This window comes from Sinocyclocheilus rhinocerous, unplaced genomic scaffold (genome assembly GCF_001515625.1).
Source record: "Sinocyclocheilus rhinocerous isolate Xijiao unplaced genomic scaffold, SAMN03320098_v1.1 scaffold993, whole genome shotgun sequence".
Classification (NCBI taxonomy): Eukaryota; Metazoa; Chordata; class Actinopteri; order Cypriniformes; family Cyprinidae; genus Sinocyclocheilus; species Sinocyclocheilus rhinocerous.
In genome coordinates, this window is record NW_015639771.1 from 2,028,958 (window position 1) to 2,050,846 (window position 21,889).

At 36.7% G+C, this 21,889-nt stretch overlaps 2 protein-coding genes across 2 annotated transcripts in view; both read left to right on the forward strand.

Annotated features, from left to right (window-relative positions):
* Window positions 1-5,600: 5,600 nt before the first annotated feature.
* Window positions 5,601-7,259, forward strand: LOC107751808 (suppressor of cytokine signaling 4-like). The gene is made up of 2 exons (XM_016567580.1): window positions 5,601-5,700; window positions 6,094-7,259. The coding sequence occupies exons 1-2, from the start codon at window positions 5,601-5,603 to the stop codon at window positions 7,257-7,259; spliced, it is 1,266 nt and encodes a 421-aa protein (XP_016423066.1).
* Window positions 7,260-9,857: 2,598 nt separating this feature from the next.
* Window positions 9,858-21,889, forward strand: part of LOC107751760 (WD repeat and HMG-box DNA-binding protein 1-like) — a 16,556-nt gene continuing 4,524 nt past the window's right edge. The window contains exons 1-17 of the mRNA XM_016567527.1: window positions 9,858-9,939; window positions 11,412-11,494; window positions 11,583-11,694; window positions 11,875-12,026; window positions 12,655-12,766; window positions 13,546-13,596; window positions 13,952-14,047; window positions 14,270-14,362; window positions 14,586-14,692; window positions 14,922-15,069; window positions 17,430-17,634; window positions 17,754-17,926; window positions 18,047-18,231; window positions 18,984-19,225; window positions 20,577-20,714; window positions 21,173-21,329; window positions 21,440-21,554. Coding sequence (XP_016423013.1) covers window positions 11,418-11,494; window positions 11,583-11,694; window positions 11,875-12,026; window positions 12,655-12,766; window positions 13,546-13,596; window positions 13,952-14,047; window positions 14,270-14,362; window positions 14,586-14,692; window positions 14,922-15,069; window positions 17,430-17,634; window positions 17,754-17,926; window positions 18,047-18,231; window positions 18,984-19,225; window positions 20,577-20,714; window positions 21,173-21,329; window positions 21,440-21,554 — 2,163 coding nt within the window. The 5' untranslated portion in view covers window positions 9,858-9,939; window positions 11,412-11,417. The remainder of the gene's footprint in view (window positions 9,940-11,411; window positions 11,495-11,582; window positions 11,695-11,874; window positions 12,027-12,654; window positions 12,767-13,545; window positions 13,597-13,951; window positions 14,048-14,269; window positions 14,363-14,585; window positions 14,693-14,921; window positions 15,070-17,429; window positions 17,635-17,753; window positions 17,927-18,046; window positions 18,232-18,983; window positions 19,226-20,576; window positions 20,715-21,172; window positions 21,330-21,439; window positions 21,555-21,889) is intronic.

A 21,889-nucleotide genomic window follows, 5' to 3' on the forward strand; every position in this document is an offset into this window, starting at 1 on the left:
CACGTTTTATAAGGATACATTTGGCAAGCTGCATCTATGGTTCAGGTATGGATGTTTTAAAGAGTAGTAAGTGTGTGTTAATGACTTGCTTGATCTAATGATGTTTTTATTTATAGGAGAGTTTGTCAGCCACTGTTTTCTTTACCTCCATAACAAATTAATGATTTAGTGTTTGTTGTGTGTTAATTGGACGCAGCGCTCAGTGAGTGCGTCGAGATTTTGTACACCAGCACCTGCCTTTGTCCTTTAATTAGGATATGCATGTTATTAATAGTTTAATCAGGCATTTGTCCATTTCTGAGCACGGTAAGGCACCTGAAGGCCACACAAGTAATCTAAACTTTTTAGCACAGAAAGTTATTAAACTAAATAGATTCAAGTAACCTTTACTTAAAGGTGACATATCATGAAAATCGTCTCAGGTTACGTATGTAACCCTAGTTCCTCGAGGGAACGAGACGCTGCGTCGAAAACGCTAGGGGAACGCCTTCTGCGACCCACGCTCTGAATCACATGTGAAATCAGTCCAATAGCTGAACGGGACGTCACGGCGGATGACGTCATGACCAGGAAGCTATAAAAGCACGTGCGGCGGAGCCAGCGTCAGCTTCTAGGAATGAAGCAAGCGCCGGCAGGGACGCCGGAAGTATGGCACAGAGACGCAGCGTCTCGTTCCCTCGAGGAACTAGGGTTACATACGTAACCTGAGACGTTCCTCTTCAGGAACTCGAGCTGCGTCGAAAACGCTAGGGGAACGAGAATGCCCACGCCGCCAGACTTCCAAGTCTCTGCCTATTTAGTGTGTTTTGTGTCTTAATTAGACGCAGCGCTCCGTGAGCGCGTTGAGAAACGTGAAGGGGGAGAGATTTTTCTTGTGTTCCTTTTGTAGTTTTCGTTTGTATTGTATTTCTTTGGGAATTGTATTTTAATTTTATTTGGGTATTGATGGTACAACGGTACAATTCACAGGTAATGGCATTGAGCAATATGCAATAATACCCTTTAAAGTTTATCACAGAAGTGTGCTGATTGCAGTGTATCACGTGAAGGTGATTGCTTAATTTGTAGTGTGATTATCTGCTTGTGGATTGGAGTAACTTATTGTGTGTAGTGGGTTTTGTATTTAAAGGGTTTATGACCTGCCTTGCCTGTGTACACCACAGTATACCCCTTTTTTTTACCTGTCATGTTGTGAAATGTCTTGGCATTATATGCATATGCAAGTGTAATAAGGAATAAAGTTATGTTTTTTGTACACCAGCACCTGCCTTTGTCCTTTAATTAGGATATGCATGTTATTAATAGTTTAATCAGGCATTTGTCCATTTCTGAGCACGGTAAGGCACCTGAAGGCCACACTTGGAATCTTAACTTTTTAGTACAGAGCTGTGTGAGATCACTACCATCCTGCTTTTGTGGGGGTGGGTAGGGGTGTTCAATCATTTTTTTTGTTTTTTTTTTTCCCCATAGGTTTTTAACATTCTAAAAGCTCTTTATATCAAATATACTACAAGCTAGTCAGTGTATTCGGTAGGTGTAATGTATTCTAAGTTGCTTCAGAAGTATTGTAAGTACTACGTACAACAATAAAAAATATGTGCATTGACATAAGAAATGTACTTTTGGTACTTAAGTACTTTTAAAAGCAAGTACTTCTGTACTTTTACTTAAGTAAAAATCTGTCTTTACAACTTTTACTTGTAATGGAGTAATATTTGACCAGCAGTATCTGTACTTTCACTCAAGTAATGGAGTTGAGTACTTTGTCCGCCTCTGGTCACTATGAGAATTTTCTGTTGACTAAAGTGAAATGTTTAAGGACAAATTGCTCGTGAAACTAGAAGCAATTAATCAAAGAACCCAAAATATTCATAATATACAATGCCGGGTTTATGGAAAACTCGATTAGGAGGCAAGCTAGAGAGGGAATAACACAGTATATTTTAAATTAATTAAATTAAAACTATTTAAGTACCTCAAACTAATTCAGTAATTAAAATACCCATGTAAGTTATTTTATACATTTACAATACAGAATTGCAAATAAGTAAATAAATGCATAAAAATAACCTAGCTTTGTTTTGATTGGGCATTTTTAATGTGTTGCGGTGTTCAATGTGGTTGCATACAGGCTAAAGTCAAAAGTGCAAAATCTCTGTGATATTCAAGTACCAACATTGTTTGACTTCAAACAGGTTTCCAGAACACTTCCCCATCCGCCATTGGTCAGCCTCCAAACTCACACCATTGGCTGAGCCAGTGTCACTATGTTGGGCTGAGCTGCTTAAACAAATAGACCGATGTATACTGCCATAGAGACAAATCAGTCTGCAAATGCTTTACTCACTTGACTGCATATTAAAAAGTATTTTAACATTGAAAACTGACACACTTTGACTTTAAAATAACTTATAGCAAACCAAGGCAATTTGATTTCTCTCCAAGCACCATAACACGGACTAACACTACCCAGAGCACCTCAGCTGCAACAGCTGTTACAGAAGCTGTCCAGATACTGACACAGATCAATGGAGAGAACATGAACACAAGAGCCATGGAGCCAGAGACTTCCCGCTGATTTGATTACAGACTTTCCATCACTCAAAGAGCCACCGTTCTGAAGCAACATCAGTGCATCTACACTTGAATGATGGTCATGCGATATTATCAGCCAGACACGCTGCAAACCAGTGCAGACAATGGAATCATTATGGCTGCAGGAGTCTTTTACTGAGAGCCTTAAACTTCTGTATTACCATAAACAAGTCTTTAGGGAGGTGTTGAGAATGTACACTGAAAAAAAAGTGCTCATAAAAAGAGGGTGAGGCTTGTATGGTCTTAGTCTTACAGTTTGACAACACAATCAAATGAAAAATTCATGATGTCCATGGTTGCTCTGCTGTGCATCAGATCGATAGCACAGTAATAGCTGGCATATCTGAGACTTGCTTGGCAAGGTTCCCTCTTTTTGATAAACTGTGCCATGTTAATGGGCATACTGAGTTACTGTCCTCTTTCTGCTTGAAGATGATTTCTATCTAGCATACAGATATACAGTAGCCTACAGATTTGTGCACATATCACATATGTGATACAGGAGATTCTTGTCCCAGTTGTCTGATCCTGTTACTTCTTCCAGCTAAACATGATTCGCTTCTGCTCTGTGTGGTCTGGTGGGACTCCAAATTTAGTCCAAGTATTTGATAGAACCAGTAAAATTCTGGTAATTCATGGGGCAGGAAGGTTATAAACGATGCTATCTGCCAAGTGATAAAATTCACTGTAAGAATACATTTTGAAATGATAAATAGAAGTAAATTATGCTAAAAAAATGTCAATTATTTATTGTAGCTTTTTGTTAATTTCTGGAATGCAAGTAATACATCTTTTTATTCTAACATACTTTTTTTTATAGGTCAAACCAACAATGACAGATAAGCTGGTAAGTAGGTCAGTTGAATTTTTTGTGGTTTTGTAGTCCTGTGTCCCCCTTCCCAACATGCACTGGAGCATAAATAATTATGGTTGTATTGTTTGACAGTTTGGCAGTTAATTTACACTGTAGTCACTGGTAATTAAATATATTGTAGTCAGGTTTTATAACTTATAATATTGTAATGTTGGGATATGTTTATTGCTTTACTTAAAATGATAAGTTAGTTGATTTTTGTGTTTCATGTAGCAAGTGTGGAATTGAAGATATTTTGAAGAATGTTGATAAACAAACAGTTGGTAGCCATTCACTTGGGGGGAAAAAATGCTATGGAAGTCAATGCCAGCAACTGATTGGTTAACATCATTCTTCAAAATATCTTGATTGACAGTTTTGGAATAACAAGGGTGAGTAAATTATGACAATTTTTATTTTATTTTATTTTTTTGTTGAACTATCCCTTTAAGATCTGTTAAGTTCTACAACATAAAGGGAAATTAGCGTAATTTATAAGAGAAAGGACTGAATATATAACAGTTCTTAATTGTTCTTACATCTGTAAGACATGAGAGGGGGTTGAGTGGAACAACTGAATCATTTGTGCCTCTACACATTGATCTGATCAACCACTTTTAACAGATCGCAAGAGAATTCATCACTCAATTTCTTGGATGCCATCCTGCTGGCCTCACACACATAAGAGAGAGACTGATTACAATGAAAATGTAAAAAACAAGATGCACAGTGTCCTGCTGAATAATTAATAGCTATACAGTAGTGTGCCTGTGATATTAAATAAATGAGAGTAAAATATTTTAACATTTCAGAATGACATCACCTAATGACTTCACAGCCATAAAGAATTATTTAATTTATTTTGTAATCCATTTAGCAGGCCGGAACTGCATCCCTATGATATTACTCTTGATATTTGATACTTTCTGGGTGGATACTAGGAATGGACCCCTGACCACCGTCTGAAATGGGTGTCAAAAATTGCCTTTGTGCTGGCAAATGTTTGCCGGATGTTCCCAAATTAAGCAGGGCACATATCAATCAATAAATCAATGAAGTAGAGCTCTCAGTGTCTGTTCGGAGATTTCCCATTTCCTTCCTAACAAGGTTGTCCTTGTAAATAGATGTCCGTTATTATTGACTAATTACATTTAGCTCATTGATTCATTGATGGTCAGTCAAAGTTCACGGTAAGAGCTAATACATTTTAAAAGATTTTAATGTTGTGGGTTTGTGGCTTATTTAAGAGATGGACACATTTTTGCACTTTTTAATTAATTTATTTTTATTTTTTTGCAAGTAAAACAGCCTATAATAATATAACAGCTATAATAGATATGATAGCCTAATACTGATATAGATTAATAATTAATAGCTATACAGTAGTGTGCCTGTGATATTAAATAAATGAGAGTAAAATATTTTAACATTTCAGAATGACATCACCTAATGACTTCACAGCCATAAAGAATTATTTAATTTATTTTGTAATCCATTTAGCAGGCCGGAACTGCATCCCTATGATATTACTCTTGATATTTGATACTTTCTGGGTGGATACTAGGAATGGACCCCTGACCACCGTCTGAAATGGGTGTCAAAAATTGCCTTTGTGCTGGCAAATGTTTGCCGGATGTTCCCAAATTAAGCAGGGCACATATCAATCAATAAATCAATGAAGTAGAGCTCTCAGTGTCTGTTCGGAGATTTCCCATTTCCTTCCTAACAAGGTTGTCCTTGTAAATAGATGTCCGTTATTATTGACTAATTACATTTAGCTCATTGATTCATTGATGGTCAGTCAAAGTTCACGGTAAGAGCTAATACATTTTAAAAGATTTTAATGTTGTGGGTTTGTGGCTTATTTAAGAGATGGACACATTTTTGCACTTTTTAATTAATTTATTTTTATTTTTTTGCAAGTAAAACAGCCTATAATAATATAACAGCTATAATAGATATGATAGCCTAATACTGATATAGATTATACATCCTATACTCATTTAAAATTCTCAATGTCATTTCTTCAGGACAGCGTATTCATCGTTAGATATGATAGGTTAACTGTCATTGACAAAAGTACCCCTTCCGTCCAGTGAAGGGCAAGTATTCCTCTGAGGAATTGATACTTGAGAGGTTTTAAATAGGAGGGATGCACTTCCTCCCTTCAGTTCATGCCGAGCTCTCACTCAATGAACTTCGGGCATGGAAAAATTCATCACTCCTCTGTGAGGACAGCAGATTTTCCTACAGCATTTCATTCTGAAGGTAGGATACATTTGGATTTCTTTCATATAAAAGATACTTAAAAGGTTAAAGTTTTTTGTCTGTTGTATTGTATATAGTTGTTATGTGCATACTGTATAGTGTATATTATAACTAGTTATATTTTTTATTTTAAGTATCATATAAATAATGTGTTCCTTTCAAATAAAACATATGAATAGAATCCTGTTCATTTCCTGAAAAATCACCATAAAAAATTTTATTTGGTACTGTAGTCAGTTATGAATAATCTGTGCATAAATATATGCTGCATTCATTAATTTTGTAATATTGTATGCCTTGAACTAGTAGCATTAATACTATTAGTATTCTTCGTATTTTTCTTTGCCAATCTTCATTTATTTTTAAATTCTGTGCAGCACTTTTCCAAAAAGGGCCTGTAGCAATGTCAGAGAGGAAGCCCAAAAACTCAGACACACGTCCCAAGAACTTGCGGAGCTGGAGCGCTGATAGTTACATCCGCAGTATTAAAAAACGCTCCCGTGGGTCACGCCATGAGACAGCGCCCAGAGGGGAAGAGGGGGAACGAATGGATGACCAGACTGTACGCTCTGCTTCTTGTCCCCGGAGACGCCGAGAGCGAAAGTGCAGCTGCACAATCCCTGGAGAACCGGATTTGGACTCTCCTTGCAGGAAAGCCCTGTCCCGCCGGTCTCTGAGGCAGAAGTTTCAGGACGCCGTTGGACAGTGTCTCCCTCTTCGCAATCACCACCACCATCACCACCAGTCCGGTTCCTCACGTCCATTCTCCGTCCTTCTTTGGTCCAAACGGAAGATTCATGTGTCCGAGCTCATGGAAGACAAGTGTCCATTCTCTCCGAAATCCGAACTGGCTCAGTGTTGGCATCTGATCAAGAAACATGGCACTCATACCAAACCTTCTTTAAGCATCGAAACCGAACCCAAATGTCCCTTGTTATCCTCCTCTCCTCCAACGCTCATTTCATGGGAGAAGATCCGCTCTACTGGGGCTTCTAGTCTGGATGACTGGGATCCTTCTTTTGCACATGGAGACGCCCAGTGCTGCGCCCACACTGACTACATCCTGGTTCCTGATCTGCTTCAAATCAACAACAGCCCTTGTTATTGGGGTGTCCTGGATCGTTTCGAAGCTGAGCAACTATTGGAAGGGCAACCAGAGGGGACCTTTCTGCTCCGAGACTCTGCCCAGGACGAATACCTCTTCTCGGTTAGCTTCAGACGCTATAGCCGCTCCCTCCATGCTCGAATAGAGCAAAACGGGAAGCGCTTTAGCTTTGATGGCCGTGACCCTTGTATGTACAGAGATTCCAGTGTCACGGGCCTGTTGAAGCACTACAGTGACCCGGACACATGCCTATTTTTTGAACCTCTTCTCTCTCGCCCACTAGCTAGGAGCTTTCCTTTCTCTCTGCAGAACATGTGCAGAGCGGTCATCTGTAGCTGTACAACGTATCAGGGCATTGACACCTTGCCTTTACCCTACAGTTTGAGACACTTCCTTAAGCAATACCACTATAGGTGCAATGGAGCTTGTGCTGTTTGAAAACAGAAATGAGACAAAACTACATGTTGCTTGATTTGACAGATTGAAAGGCACAACAAATGTATTCAGCACAACATGGTGGACGTAGTTATCATACAGCACAAAAACAGTTTATGTTTCTAACATAATCTTGTGAAAACCAAAGATATGGACCTAGGTTCACATTTCTATACCTACTATTAAGTGTTCTTTTGCAAGTTTTCTACTATATGAATTTGATTTGACTTTTTCTTGTTTTGTATTTCTAATCTGTTAATATACTTTATTTACTTCTGTATGCAATATAAAATTCTGTGCCCTAGATGATCATGATGAAACAGGAAATTAAATGGACCCTTTTCACATTTCCGGTGTTCTCAGAAGCGGAAGTGGTCATAAAACGGCTAAAGACACAAGATCGCTTAAAGGGGTCATATGATGCGATTTCAAGTTTTGCTTTCTCTTTGGAGTGTTACAAGCTGATTGTGCATAGATAAGATCCCTGAAGTTGCAAAGACTAAAGTCTCAAAACCAAAGAGATATTCTTTATCAAAGTTAAGACTCTGCCACGCCCCCCTAAAACGGCTCGTTCTAACACGCCCCCACATATCTACCCCACTATGTGGAAATATTTGCATAATGCGCCCAAATGTGCAAAGAAAGAAGGCGTGGTTTCAGGAACAGCAGTTAGAGGACCTACAATAATGTACAGTATTTGAAAAATAATGTGTTTTTTGAACATTAAAGCATGTCAACATATTCTGTTACACCAAATACACAAAATAATGATCTTTAAAAAAGCATCATATGACCCCTTTAAGAATTCATATTGAGAAATGCAGTCAGAAGAGAGAATGATGTCAAATTTGCCTCCACCCCATTGTATTTAAACACGCTCACAGCAGTGCTCGTTTTTTTTTTTTTTTTTTTTGTAATTTACTGCCGTGAATAGGCTATAACACAACGTATAGCATTATAAATTTAATTTTTTTTAATGAAAATATGAAAAACTACTACTAGATTTGCGACGTTACTACCTGTGCAAACGCGTCATCACAGTCTGTGAAAAGGAGCCACGAGTGTTGTTTCATCTAGTGACAGTTTTTCCTATTGTAGTACTTACCAAATTCCACTAGATGGCAGACTTGTAAAACTGACTTGACACTTTCTAACTACTAGATTATCTATCTGTCTTGTATTTTAGAGCTAAACACAGTGCCTAAACCATTTATTTCTGTTTGAGTTGCCAAACCCTGTCAGTATATTATTATTTGATAGATCTGTCCAGTACTGAAGCAATTCAACCACACATTGTAGCTACACATTTTCAATAAAAACAAGCAATAGAATCAACAAGTAAATTGAGGCTAATTTGTTTCGCTGTGCTATGGTTTATACCAAAGATTATATTTTATAACAAGCTTACTGGGTGACAATATGTGCTGCTATTTACGAATCTTTTGAATTTTTATGTTCTACATGATTTAAAGGCAATCTGGGTGCTTTGGTGTACAAGGGGGAAACAATAAATTGAATGCCATATATTGAAAAGCTTCATTTTCTCACTTTTAACAAAACGTGGAATGATTCTTTCTTACAACTTTGGTTTAGTTAAAGATGTTATTATGATTTAGCTAAAGGTCTTTGTCTTTAGTATATTTACTGTATATGTTCACCTTGGAAAACTGATTCTCAGTTAACTGAGACAGGGACCATAACGTTTGATCTTCCAAACCCACTGATGTTAAATATTAATGTTTCTGAGATGACCAAATCTTCTTTATGAATTTAAAGTGAAGCATCTTTATCTTGAGCTCATGCATTTATAACTCACATCATATGAAATATTCTAAGAATTTCTATAGACAAAACAGCAAATTTTACAATCATAATTACAACATTTATACTATTGATATCTGTTGCTGTTGTTTTATTTTTCCCCCCAACTCCGACAAAAATCTTTCTACATTTTTAGATTTTCATTAAAGCATAATTTAGTTTTTTTCTTGTTAAATCGCTCGAGGGGACAATCGGCTGTCACAATTTAAGGGATTTCATATTTTACTATCCTTTTGGGGACATTTGGTTTCTACAATGTAGTCAAATCTGGACACGCATGCACAAACAAAAAGAAACTAAATGATGCAGAGATGACATGTCCCAATGTGGCCATTAATCTTATTATATTTGGTATTACATTTCAATCTACAAGCAGATACCAGAGCTGCTTCCTGAACTGCATATCAAATTATTCAACAAACAGACAATGAGGAAAATTTGTCTATTCTAATGTAGAGGACTAAACGTACAACCCCGGGCTGTATTACATTATTGATGCTTATGTCTCATATCAGATAGTTTTGCTGCGGGCAGTTCCAACTACTGTTGTTATTTGTTAATAACAATAACATTATTTTTTTACATGCACTTCGAACATTTTAAAATAATAGTAACTATTAAAATGACAGACTGATTCATTTATAACAATAAATAATTATTTTATTTTTACTTTTAATGTCGAATAAATGTATCTGTAACGTCAAGATACGTTAAACGTAGGGTGGGACTAATACTCTGACTCAGCCAATGACTTTTGAGAAAAGTTAATGGTCCATCCCACTTTTAAACGTCACTGCTGTCAGCGCGGGAGATGTGAGCGAGTGTGGCGCTGAATACTGAGAATTACCGCCAAACTAAAGCTGTAAGTACGGCGTGATTAAAATATGAATGCAAAATATAACGATGCGTTGTTATTCGATTATATTTGATTGCTGTGACACATGCAGTCATTTGAAGACTTGCGTTTTTATTCCGCAGTTGTTGATCATTTTGCTTGTAAAGTAGCTGACGGAGCGGCACGTATGCACCTCTTTGTGCTTAAAACATCATGTGATTTGTCTAAACTTGAGATAAAATTAGCTTACTTTTAGTGAAGGCTGTCTATGTTTGCACATAATTTCACATAATTAAAATTTTGTTGAACAGTGTTTGTACATCTGATCATGTACGTTCTTTTCCTTGATAGATTATTTTGGGAATTTTGATATATATATATATATGTGTGTGTGTGTGTGTGTGTGTGTGTGTGTGTGTATTCATCCCGGTGGGGACTTAAACCTGAATACACACCGACTCATGGCTACTCGTGTCCTAAATTGAGGACCACATGGGGAAACAAGCTTATAAATCTTACAAAATGAGTTTTTTTTTGAGAATGTAAAAATGCAGAAAGTTTTCTGTGAGGGGTAGGATTAGGTGTAGGGCGATAGAATATATGGTTTGTAACGTTACTGTATAAAAACCATTACGCCCATGGAGAGTCCCCACAAGGATTGTAAACCAGACGTGTGTGTAATTTTTGTAGTTTTTTTTTTAGTCTTAAGTACAGATATATGGAAGGTATTTCTGCCAATTTAAATAAATCAATTCAAGTATGAAAATGAAAACCAGGTTAACAATTTAATTATAGAAAACTGTAGGCACTCTGTCGCTTAAACAATAAACCCCGCCCACTGGTTAACATATAATTTGCATACAGGTTGACTTTGAAAATGAAAACAAAAATTAAATCTGTGAAATAAAGGAGACAATAAAACGAAACTTTAATTTGAATTGTTACTATTATTGCGTGAGCATTAATAATAATAATAAAAAAAAGCTTTGTAAAAACTATATTTGCATTTTCTTGTTCATGTTTGCCTTTTCATTTTAATATTGGCAGTTTCGCCTCGAAATTGGAAAAAAATGTATATTATGTAAGATTATACAAGTAAATTAAGATGCAGTTATCCATATTGTATATTACTACAATTTATAGTATAACTGATCATTTTAACTGTGTTGTAACATTAATTATTGAAATTGTTAATGAATGTTGTTAGCAAGTTACATTGGTCTATAATACTTAATACAGAGTATAGCAGGAGAAATTCATTTTTATGTAATCAAGTTGGAATGTACATATTGCTGTATATTAAATAGTTAATTCCAAATATGAAATAATATTTGTACAATATAATAATTTTTCTAATTGTATAAATATTTATTTATTTTTACACATTTTACCAGCAGACACGTTCTGTCCTGTGTATAATATTAGTATTTATATTTCACCTATTTTACCAGCAGCCACTTTCACTTGTCACTTGTTTTGTATCTGGTTGTCCCCCCTAGAGCATCATGCCATGTGAAAGGAAGCCCATGCGTTACGGTCACTCAGAAGGCCACACTGATGTCTGCTTTGACGATGAGGGAAAGTAAGTGACAAATGAGAAATGATAAGATGCCTGTAGTTGATGTTGACCATGCTGTGTGTGGTTTCAAACACCTTATGATGTTTCCTAGGTGTATTGTGACCTGTGGGAGTGACGGTGATGTCCGCATTTGGGAAAGTCTAGATGATGACGATCCCAAGTCCATAAATGTTGGGGAGAAGGTCTATTCTGTAGCCTTGAAGGTAAGTTGACATTTGTTTTAGGTTTTTTTTTTTTTTCAGTCAATTATAGTAATATAATTACATGAATAATGCTACAGTGAGTTTTTTCCCTGTTAAACACCTGAAAATGGTCAATTAAATCCGAATCCTGTTAATTTTACTGTTATTTAAATGCCAGTGTTTTTTTTTTTATCCCTCCAGAACGAAAAGTTAGTTACAGCAGTTTCCAACAACACAGTTCAGATTCACACTTTCCCAGAGGGAGATCCAGATGGCATTCTCACTCGATTCACCACCAACGCAAACCACGTCACCTTCAACAGCAGCGGGTCAAGAGTGGCTGCAGGCTCCAGGTATGACTTACTTTCAGTCCTTATCCTGCTACATTTGTATTGTAAGGCATGTTTAGGTCTCAGGGTGATCATACATCCTCTTATTCCCAGACATATCCTGGCCGGGATTTTTAAATTGCCTAAAACCTCAGCTGATATAAGCTTATTTTTAGTAGCAGTTTATTAGTTAAAATTGGTGTCAAAAAATCGTATTTAATATTTGTATTATATATTATTGTTTAAATGTATCGTTTAATACTCTCATCTCTGTGCTTTTGACCGGCATCAATACAAAGTCGAAACCACTTCGATCGTTTTATGATTAGTTGTATTTGGCTAAATGGTCGTTTTCTGGATATATGGATTGTTTTAAGCTGATGCATCACGGTTGAAGGCAGAGAGCATGTCACAGCATTGATTGAGCAGTTTTATCCTGCTGCCGATGCTTGAATATTGATGCAGGCGGCACTGGCAGCTGAGCTCCAAACAGGTTATTTGATTTTTTTTTTTTCTTCCTGTAGAGGTCGGAAATGAGTTTTCATTTATTTTCCCACTTCAGATCATAAAGATCTGCAGTGCCAATATGAGTCTCTGCTGGGCTGAAAATGGTGGAGAATGAAGGCGCTAATTTTGGCATTCTGTTTTCCAGTGACTTTATAGTGAAGATAGTGGAGGTGGTGGACAGCAGTCAGCAGAAGACCCTACGTGGACATGACGCTCCCGTTCTCAGTGTGGCTCTTGACCCTTCTGATGAGTTCCTTGTGAGTGTCATGGTGCCTTTTAATGGTCAGCTGTTATTTGTGAATGTGGCCAAATTAAGAATTGCTCATGAATTAGTTCACAGTGTCATATTTATTGCATACATTGCCATTACCATTTACCATAACCATTTACTGCATACATTACCATTTGGCGTCTGTAAGTGTATGTTTTTTTTTTTTTTAAGAAATTAATATTTTTGAGTAAGGTTGCATTCGTTTGATCAAAAGTGACAGCGAACACATTTGTAATGTTACAAATTATTTTTATTACAAATGAATGCTGTTCTTTTAAACTTTATATTCTTCAAAGAATTCTGAAAAAATGTTGTGGTTTCCACAAAAATATTAAGCAGCAAAACCGTTCAAAAACATTAATTGATAATCAGAAATGTTTCTTGCAAAGCAAATCTGCACTTTTGACGGATCATGTGACACTGAAGACTGGATTAATGGCTGCTAAAAATTCAGCTTTGCGATTACAGAAATAAGTTATGTTTTAAAATATATTCAAATAGAAAACCGTTGTTGTCAGTTGTAACAATATTTCACAATGTTACTGTTTTTTAACTGTATTTTTGATCAAATAAATGCAGCCTTGGTGAGCATAAGAGACACTTTCAAATACATTAAAAAAATCTTAATGAACCCAAACTTTAGAACAGTAGTGGATATATGTTGTTTGTTGATGTTTAACATGTTCTTATGAGTATTTATCTATTAAATATTAAGTGCTGGGTCATAGTTAGTCATTTTATTATGCTCATGTCTCTTCCTGACAGGCTTCCTCCAGCTGTGATGGATCAGTTACTGTGTGGTCTATTGAGTCACAGGTATGAGGCCTCGTCAGTTGTTATTACAAAGGAAAAACATGTACAATGGGGTCCAAAAGTCATTGATACCTCTTTATTATGTTTATTCATTATTTTATAGTTATAAGTAGTTGTAAGTTATATTTTCAGGATAGTAGTTTTTATTTAAATCAGCTGAATTCAGATTTGAGTTTTAATTTCGGAATTTCAATAAATAATTTTATTTAAAATAAAAACAAATTCAAAAAAGAACACCGCAATATATATATTTCTAATTTTATCTCAGCCTATCTTTGTTCTAAAATAAATTTTAAAAAATGGTTTAAATGTATTTTAGATCTGATGTAAAGCTGGTGAACTCTGTTGTGTGTTTTAGACTCAAGTAGCTCAATGGAAAATTCTCCAGAAGTCAAGTGATGTGAGCAATGCCAAGTCTCTCTGTAGGCTTGCATGGCAGCCTCGTTCTGGAAAGGTATTGACAATTTCACACACACACACACACACATATATATAATGACTTCAAAATTCAATTTACATTTTCAAGTTTTCTCTTTGGTTGCTTCCTATATAACTGCTTTATGAGCACATCAATCAGTCTCTCAGTCATCTATACAACTCCCATCACCAGTATCTTACAACAGTCGTGATATTTAAGATTAAGTTTTTTATTTGTTGTGTGTATATATACGTGTAGCTGCTTGCCATACCGGTGGACTTGACCATTCAACTGTATGACAGAAACACATGGACACATGTCAGCACGCTCTCCGATGACCTCATCTCACAGGTCAGTAGAAAGCAACTCAGCGATTTACAGTGGAACAGTTAAGAGCAATATGATTAGAAAAAGGTCATTTATAGATTGTGGAAATCTTTATTAGCATTACAATTGTGTATTAACCTTTCACTTACTGTATCAAATGAGATAATGTATTGTTTGGTAAAACTTGTGCGTTATATTGCAGTGCATAAAGTTATGAGCAAATCTTTCCGATTCTTTCTCTTCCCAGGTTGTTAATGTTGTGGTCTGGTCGCCGTGTGGGAAGTTTCTGGCTGCAGGAACAATTGGCGGAAATCTGTTGGTTTGGGATGTAGAGGCCAAACTGTGTATTGAGAGGTTACAGTCACATTTATGTTAATATTATTGAAGATTTTGGTGTTTTGTTTATTTTAAGATTTTGGACAGAATGTGAATATTGTATTGTCATTATTGCGTTATACATCTAATATAACAGCATTCAATATTGTGTATTTAAGGATGTTTCTAGGAAGATGGTCATGCTACAAGTCATGTCAGACTGTATAGTCTGTGCAGTGATGATGTTGTTGATTTTGTACCATTACAGACAGAAACACGAGAAAGGGTTCACTGTGTGTGGGATGGCGTGGCATCCCTCAGGGGGCCGGATCGCTTACACTGACACCGAGGGCTGCCTCGGGCTCCTGGAAGGTGTACCGTCACCGTCGTCCTCCTCCACTGTCCAAAGCACCAAGGTCAGTCATACCTTCAGGCTCTCACCATTTTCTTCCCGATCATACTGTGCCACAAATAGCATCACCATTGTAAAGTCATGATGGATGTATATGGATCTTTAGGTGACCTTTATGTGCCTATATCTGCTGCTTGATTATTTTAAAAAGTGCTAACATCATTCTTTGTCTGTGTTTTTATTAATAATAATATGTTAAATATAAATAAATTATACATATGTTATAATTTATAATAATATTTGAAATACTACATCAGTTCATGCTCATTCAAATAGAAGTATTATAACATTTACATATTCTTACTAAAACATGCATGCACTGTTCAGTTTATAATGTCTCAAATGTTACTAGGGCTGCACGATTTGGGGGAAAATTGTAATTGTGATTTAAAATTTGATCAATCTGGCTATAATGAGAATGTTATTATTATTAATACTAATATTGTTATTATTACGGGGCTCCAGACTGCGACTAAAACGGTCGCAAAAAATATTAATTTGCGAGTGAAGTTTTTGCTGAGGTCGCCACTGGCGATTAGGCCTATATATATTTACATGTTATAACTAAAAAATTTGCATGTAATGCCTTTTTTCCTGATTGTTTTGCGATCACATCTTTTGTTATGTTCACGTATTAAATTGAGACGATGCGCATCAAAGTTTTAGTGGAAAAAAGAGTTTCAAACAGTCCTCATCTCTGCCGCACAGTAGTGCTGCTGACACACACCTGATAAACGCAGCTCAGTTGTGCAGCGCGAGAGAGATTGAAATGACGGAGACGTGCGAAGTGAAAGTGCAGAAAAACAGCGTCTATTTCGTGCACAACTTGAACAAACTACAACAGGTAAAGCTGTCAGCTGTGTGGATATTGGCAATATCGTTAACAATTCTCGTTTATAATCATTACTAATATGGCTTCTTCTTAACAAGATCTTAGGTCTATGCTGTGTTCTGTTAATGCGTGAACTTCATATTATTTGAAGCGCAATTGCCGTCCAGTAATCGCAAAAAGCTTTGTGCTTCCTGTGTATACGTAATATACCTCAGAATAACCATTCGGTGTCCATAAGCTCATCTGTCATCTAGAAAAATAACTTTAAAGAGGAGCATTTTGCTATATTTATGCGCTATTGCATATTAATATTTTTACTTAACCTGTTGTCTGAACTTGGTCAATACTAATCTTATATACAGGCACTGGGCTAAAAATACATTCAATCAGTCATCGCTCCCAAAATGAATTCAACGGGTCATCTTGTTAATGCTATAAATTAATTACAACAATAAAAGAAAATTTCATCATGAACAACAATATCATATTAAACCACAGAAATTCCAAAATGACATTTCCCTTACATTCAATTTCCAAAAGTGCATTCATCTTTGCTATGTTACGTTCATTTAGTTGACTAGTGCTATGCGCTGTATTAACAAAAACATTAATGGCATAAATAAAAACACTTACACTGACAAGCTACGCAATATCGCGTTCATAATCGAATGCGACTCATCTGCGATTATGAACGTGATATTAGATGAGGAAAACTAGGAAGCCGGGTGTATTCAAAGCGCCGCCATTACTGTCTAGAGTGCGCTGTGATTGGTTGAGCGGATATATCGCATTCTGTGGAAAAGGGAGACTGGCGTTTGTCGCGGTTTTGGAAAAAAACATGACAGAATAACTCGGCGGATATCGCATTTTGTGTAAAATTAAAAATGGATGGAAATCTTTTTTGCCGGAAACTCAATAATTAAAAAAAAAGGCGTTTATCGCGTTTTGGAACCAAACTCCTCACATTTAGTTCCCACTTTAAGTGAACCTTAGTTCCCAGGTCATCTACAAGATGGATTAAAATGCTGATAAAGTCAAGAAAAGATGAGACATAAACAGATGACAGTATGACTGAAATGTTAAAATGTAAAAAAATAAATAATAATAATAAAATGGATAAAACACATTTATTCTGTGGCACCTAAAAAAATAATTTGGCACCTACGTTTTGTTCTTATAGGAGCCAATGGCTCCTTACTCTATTTTTTTTGTCTGGAGCCCTGTATTATTACTAAATAAAAATACACAAATTACTAATTAAATAAGAAAAATTACTATTGTAATATATTGCAGTAAAAAAAAAAAACAATTAGCATTTAAAAATAATAATAATAATATTTGGCAATTTTATTTATCTTTGCAATTTGATAAGTCACAATGCAAATTCTGTTTTGTTTGAAATAATTGTGCAGCCTTTATTATTATTATTGTTTATTATTTATTAACAAAACTTATAGTGGTGGTGTTAACCTTTTTCTTTTCAATTTAGTTGTAAATACTTGCATGTTTTTTTTCTTACTGCTGATGTTTAGGCCGCTGCAGCTAAAGAAACAAATGACTATGATAACTTGTTTGATGAGGATGATGACCGGATGCTGGACGAGGGCATGAGTGACTCGCGGTCTCCGGTGAAGAAACCCATCATGGAGGATGATGACGACGACGATGACCTCATGCCTGCCACGGGCAGACCTCGGAACAGAGGGTCCTTCCTGGACGACGATGACAATTCTCAAGGTATGAGGCGTCTCAGTAAAGCAAGTAGTGTAGGCAGTTAACTTCAAGTCAAGGACATTATTAGTAGTGAAAGAGTCATTAAAGCACTTTAATTAAAGGTCAGATGTTTTGGTCTCAAGATCCAGGTTCTGTAAAACTGGATGGTGTTCCAGAGGAGGATGGCAGCAGTGCTATTCTTCCTGCTGTGGGTCCTGCAGTGTCCCTTCCCGTATATGAGGGTCCCATGCCCACACAACCCCAAAGGGCTTTCCAACCGGGATCCACCCCAGTGCACCTCATGCATCGTTTTATGGTGAGGAGAAGCTGTTGCTGTTGTTGATTCAGTAAACGGTAACAGTAAATATTTGGAAATCTGGATGTGATTTGTTTAAATATAAGAAGGTCTTGTAAAGTTCCTTATGTTCTTTCTCAGATGTGGAACTCTGTGGGCATCGTGCGTGGCTATAACGATGATCAGGACAACGCCATTGATGTGGAGTTTCACGATACTGCGATCCATCATGCCATGCATCTCACCAACACCCTGGGCCACACCATGGCTGATCTATCCCAGGAGGCTGTGCTGCTGGTCTGTGAAGGAACTGATGAGCTTGCCAGGTACAAGATCTTAGTTTTAATTATTGACTTAGTTTCTTTCATTTCTTTAGTTTGGACATACTTAGTGAATTTAGAGTTCTTTTGTATTCAACAGGGATGCTTTCATGGTAATCAGATTACCGTCAGCAGCAGCTGATGTGAACCTTGCTCTGTAGATTCCCCTTTGTCCTCAACTGCTAGCTCTTGTTTACAAAGCAAATTTACACTTTGCCTCAATTTTTATCTGCATAACTACTAATCCAGTAGAAATCCGGTAGTAAATTTTTTGCCTGTGAATTAAATGAATAAATTACAATAGGTGTCATAGAAGTGGTATTTCAGATAATGAGGATATTTGGACACGTGGTAAATTTGAATATTAAGAAACTATGGTACTTTTTTTTTTTTGTTACTGGGAACTGGTTTTCTGTGGAAATGTAAAAACGATACCAGTGTTGTTACATAATCCTACCCTGACACTTGTTGATTTGGATACATGTCATTTTCAAGTAAGTCAATTCCTTAAACTTAATGACAGAAAGATATTTATATGTAGAAAGAATATGAAAACTGACATGTCAAAAATATAAATTAGAGACCTTTTTAATTGACACCCAGAACAGAATAACAATGGTAATTCAAAAACAGAGCATAAATCCAATTTCTTTTTATAATTAAAACAAAACAAAAACAAGTAACAGTGTCAAATATTTTTCAAATATTTACTTTACCTTTGTAAATGTCTCTTACTATTTCTCTCTATCTTTCAACAGTAAGATCCAGTGTTTGCATTTCTCTTGCTGGGACACTCATAAGGACTGGATAGTGGATCTTCCTAAAGGAGAGGATGTTCGTGCATTGTGTTTGGGTCAGGGCTGGGCGGCAGTGGCCACCAGTGCTTTGATGGTCAGACTGTTCTCTGTTGGTGGAGTGCAGAAGGAGATCTTCAGCCTGCCTGGAGCTGTGGTCTGCATGGCAGGACATGGAGAGCAGCTCCTCATAGTGTGTCACAGAGGTACTGATGCGTGCCAATCTACTTTCGGTTAGGGGTGCTCCGATTGATCGGCTACCGATCACTATCGGCCGATAATCACGTTGGGATGATTGATCGGCGGTCTCTAAAAAGGATGCGCTCATGCACACTCGCAGGCACACAAACACATAATGTCAGGTTCACATTACTCCGTTTGCAGTGCGTATGTGGTGCGTATTTTTTCCGCACTCATGTTAACAGATTAATAAAGCGTGCACACTGCACACGGTTGCGGTCCGGCAGTGCACTCCAGGAGCGGTGTGTCTGCAGCAGTGCAGATATCGTTTCCACACCAAGTCTATGTTTGCTGCACTGCAAGCGCTGAATTAAAGTAACAGCGAATTGTAAATGTAAAAAATTAATTGTAAATGCATATTATTAAAGTCTACGGTGTTTCACAGCACTTTTAGATAAACAAGGCAATAATAGATGGCACTCGTGGAGGTAGGAAAACAAAGTTCTTTATGAACCGCAGGATTGCTTGTAATAAAGATTTCAATGCAAATGTCTGTGAAAGATTGTATTACTGTACTGTGTAAAAAAAGAATTGCAATGCTGAAAAAGCATTTTCTGGTGACAATGTTTGGATTTGAAATCAAAATAATAGATAAATGTTGTGTTTGTGGTAAACCGCCACGGATCAGTAGTGGACTCCTGTGTGAAAGCAGTCAGTGCTGCTTCCCCTCTCACAAGAGACACCTAAGAGGGGAATTCCCCCCATTTTCAAAAATTTAATTCAGGCCCTAAAAATCCTGATTGGAGTATCACTATAAATAGTTATAAATGATAAAAAGAAGGCTTTAAAAAGATCGGGATCGGTATCGGCAGATACTGCTTTCTGTGATCGGCCTCAAAAATCCTGATCGGAGCACCCCTACTTTCGGTACAAGCACTGGTTTCAAGGCATCCCCTTGTTTTGAACAACCACAAGCCCTAAATCATGTTCATAAATGTGTATCCTTTATTTTGAATTTTTTTTGGTGTGTGTGTACTCTGTTGCATACTAGTGCTAATAATTCGTTTTCAACTCAGTCGTAAATAACTTTATAGTTTTGTCTTGGTTCCTTTTAATATTTAAAGTCGACTGGCAAAGTAGCTGTAAAAGGAGAAAACTGGTCACAATTTAACTTATTAAAAACATATTAACAATAAAAATGGCACATCTGCGAGCACTTTTAAACAGTGACTCAAATGGAATTAATATTTTTTTTTCAAGTAGTGCTTCTATTCAACTAAATGAGCAATCCAAATGAACGGAATCAAAAGTTTCTTCCCTACACTTGGGCTTTGTGTCTGCAAATTGGTTGAGCTTGATTGTCATGTATGTCATCAGGTACTGGTTTTGATGGAGATCAGGCCCTTGGCATACAGCTGCTCCAGCTCGGACACAAGAGACGGCAGGTCATACACGGAGAACCATTGCCTCTCTCACGGAAGTCCTACCTGGCATGGATGGGCTTCACTGCGGAGGGTGAGTCACCTTTACTGTATTCCTTCATGTCGTTTGATAGTTAAGGAAATGGAAAAATGAACAAAACAGCCAGGAGATTTTTTTTTTACTTCAATTTCCTGTTTAACTACTGTTAAAAGGTTTGGAGTCAGTAAGTGTTTTTCATTTCAAATAAATGCTGTTCTTTTCATTCAAAGAAACCTAAAAATATATATTACAATTTCCACAAAAATGTTAAGCAGCACAGCTGTTTTTCAGCATTAGTAATGGTAAGAAATGTTTCTTGAACACCAAATCAGCATATTAGAATGATTTTTGAAGGATCATGGGACAATGAAGACAGGAGTAATGATGCTGAAAATTCAGCTTTGCCATCACAGGAATCATTTATATTTAAATTATATTAAAATAGAAAACAGTTACTTTTAAATTGTTATTATATTTCACAGTATAATTGTTTTTACTTTATCTTTTTTCAGGAACCCCATGCTGTATTGACTCGGAGGGTGTCGTACGTATGCTGAACCGGACCCTGGGGAACATGTGGACTCCTGTCTGTAACACCAGAGACAGCTGCAAAAGCAAATCAGACCATTACTGGGTTGTTGGGGTTCATGAGAATCCACAGCAGCTCAGGTGCGTCTTTCTCTTTGCATTCATTTTCCTTGACTCACAAAATTCGAATCATTCTAAATCGAAATTTCCAAGCAGCCAATGAAACTGGGGATCTTCATCCTCTTTCTCAGGTGTATTCCATGTAAAGGTGCACGTTACCCACCCACCCTACCTCGCCCTGCCGTGGCTGTCTTGCCCTTTAACCTGCCTTATTGCCAGACCACCACAGAGAAAGGCCAAATGGAGGTATGAGATAAAATCCTGGAGTCAATCTGAGAAATTAATTTAAACTGTAGTATCTTGTTTGAGTACTCAACAAACATTTATTTATTTATTTATTTTAAATTATTGGTGTATATAGACATGGGTCAGAATTATTTACTTTTAAAAACATGTTCTCTTTCATTGCCTTGTGCTATTTTATTTTATTTTATTTCATTTAATTTCATATTCTTTTCCATGTAGAATTACTGTTGCTGACCTAGACAGAAAGTCAGTTGTGCCCATCCCTTTCTTGGCATCTTGGCAGTCCATTGCTTGTCTGATTTGCTTTATCATATGACTTTTTTTTTTTTTTTTTT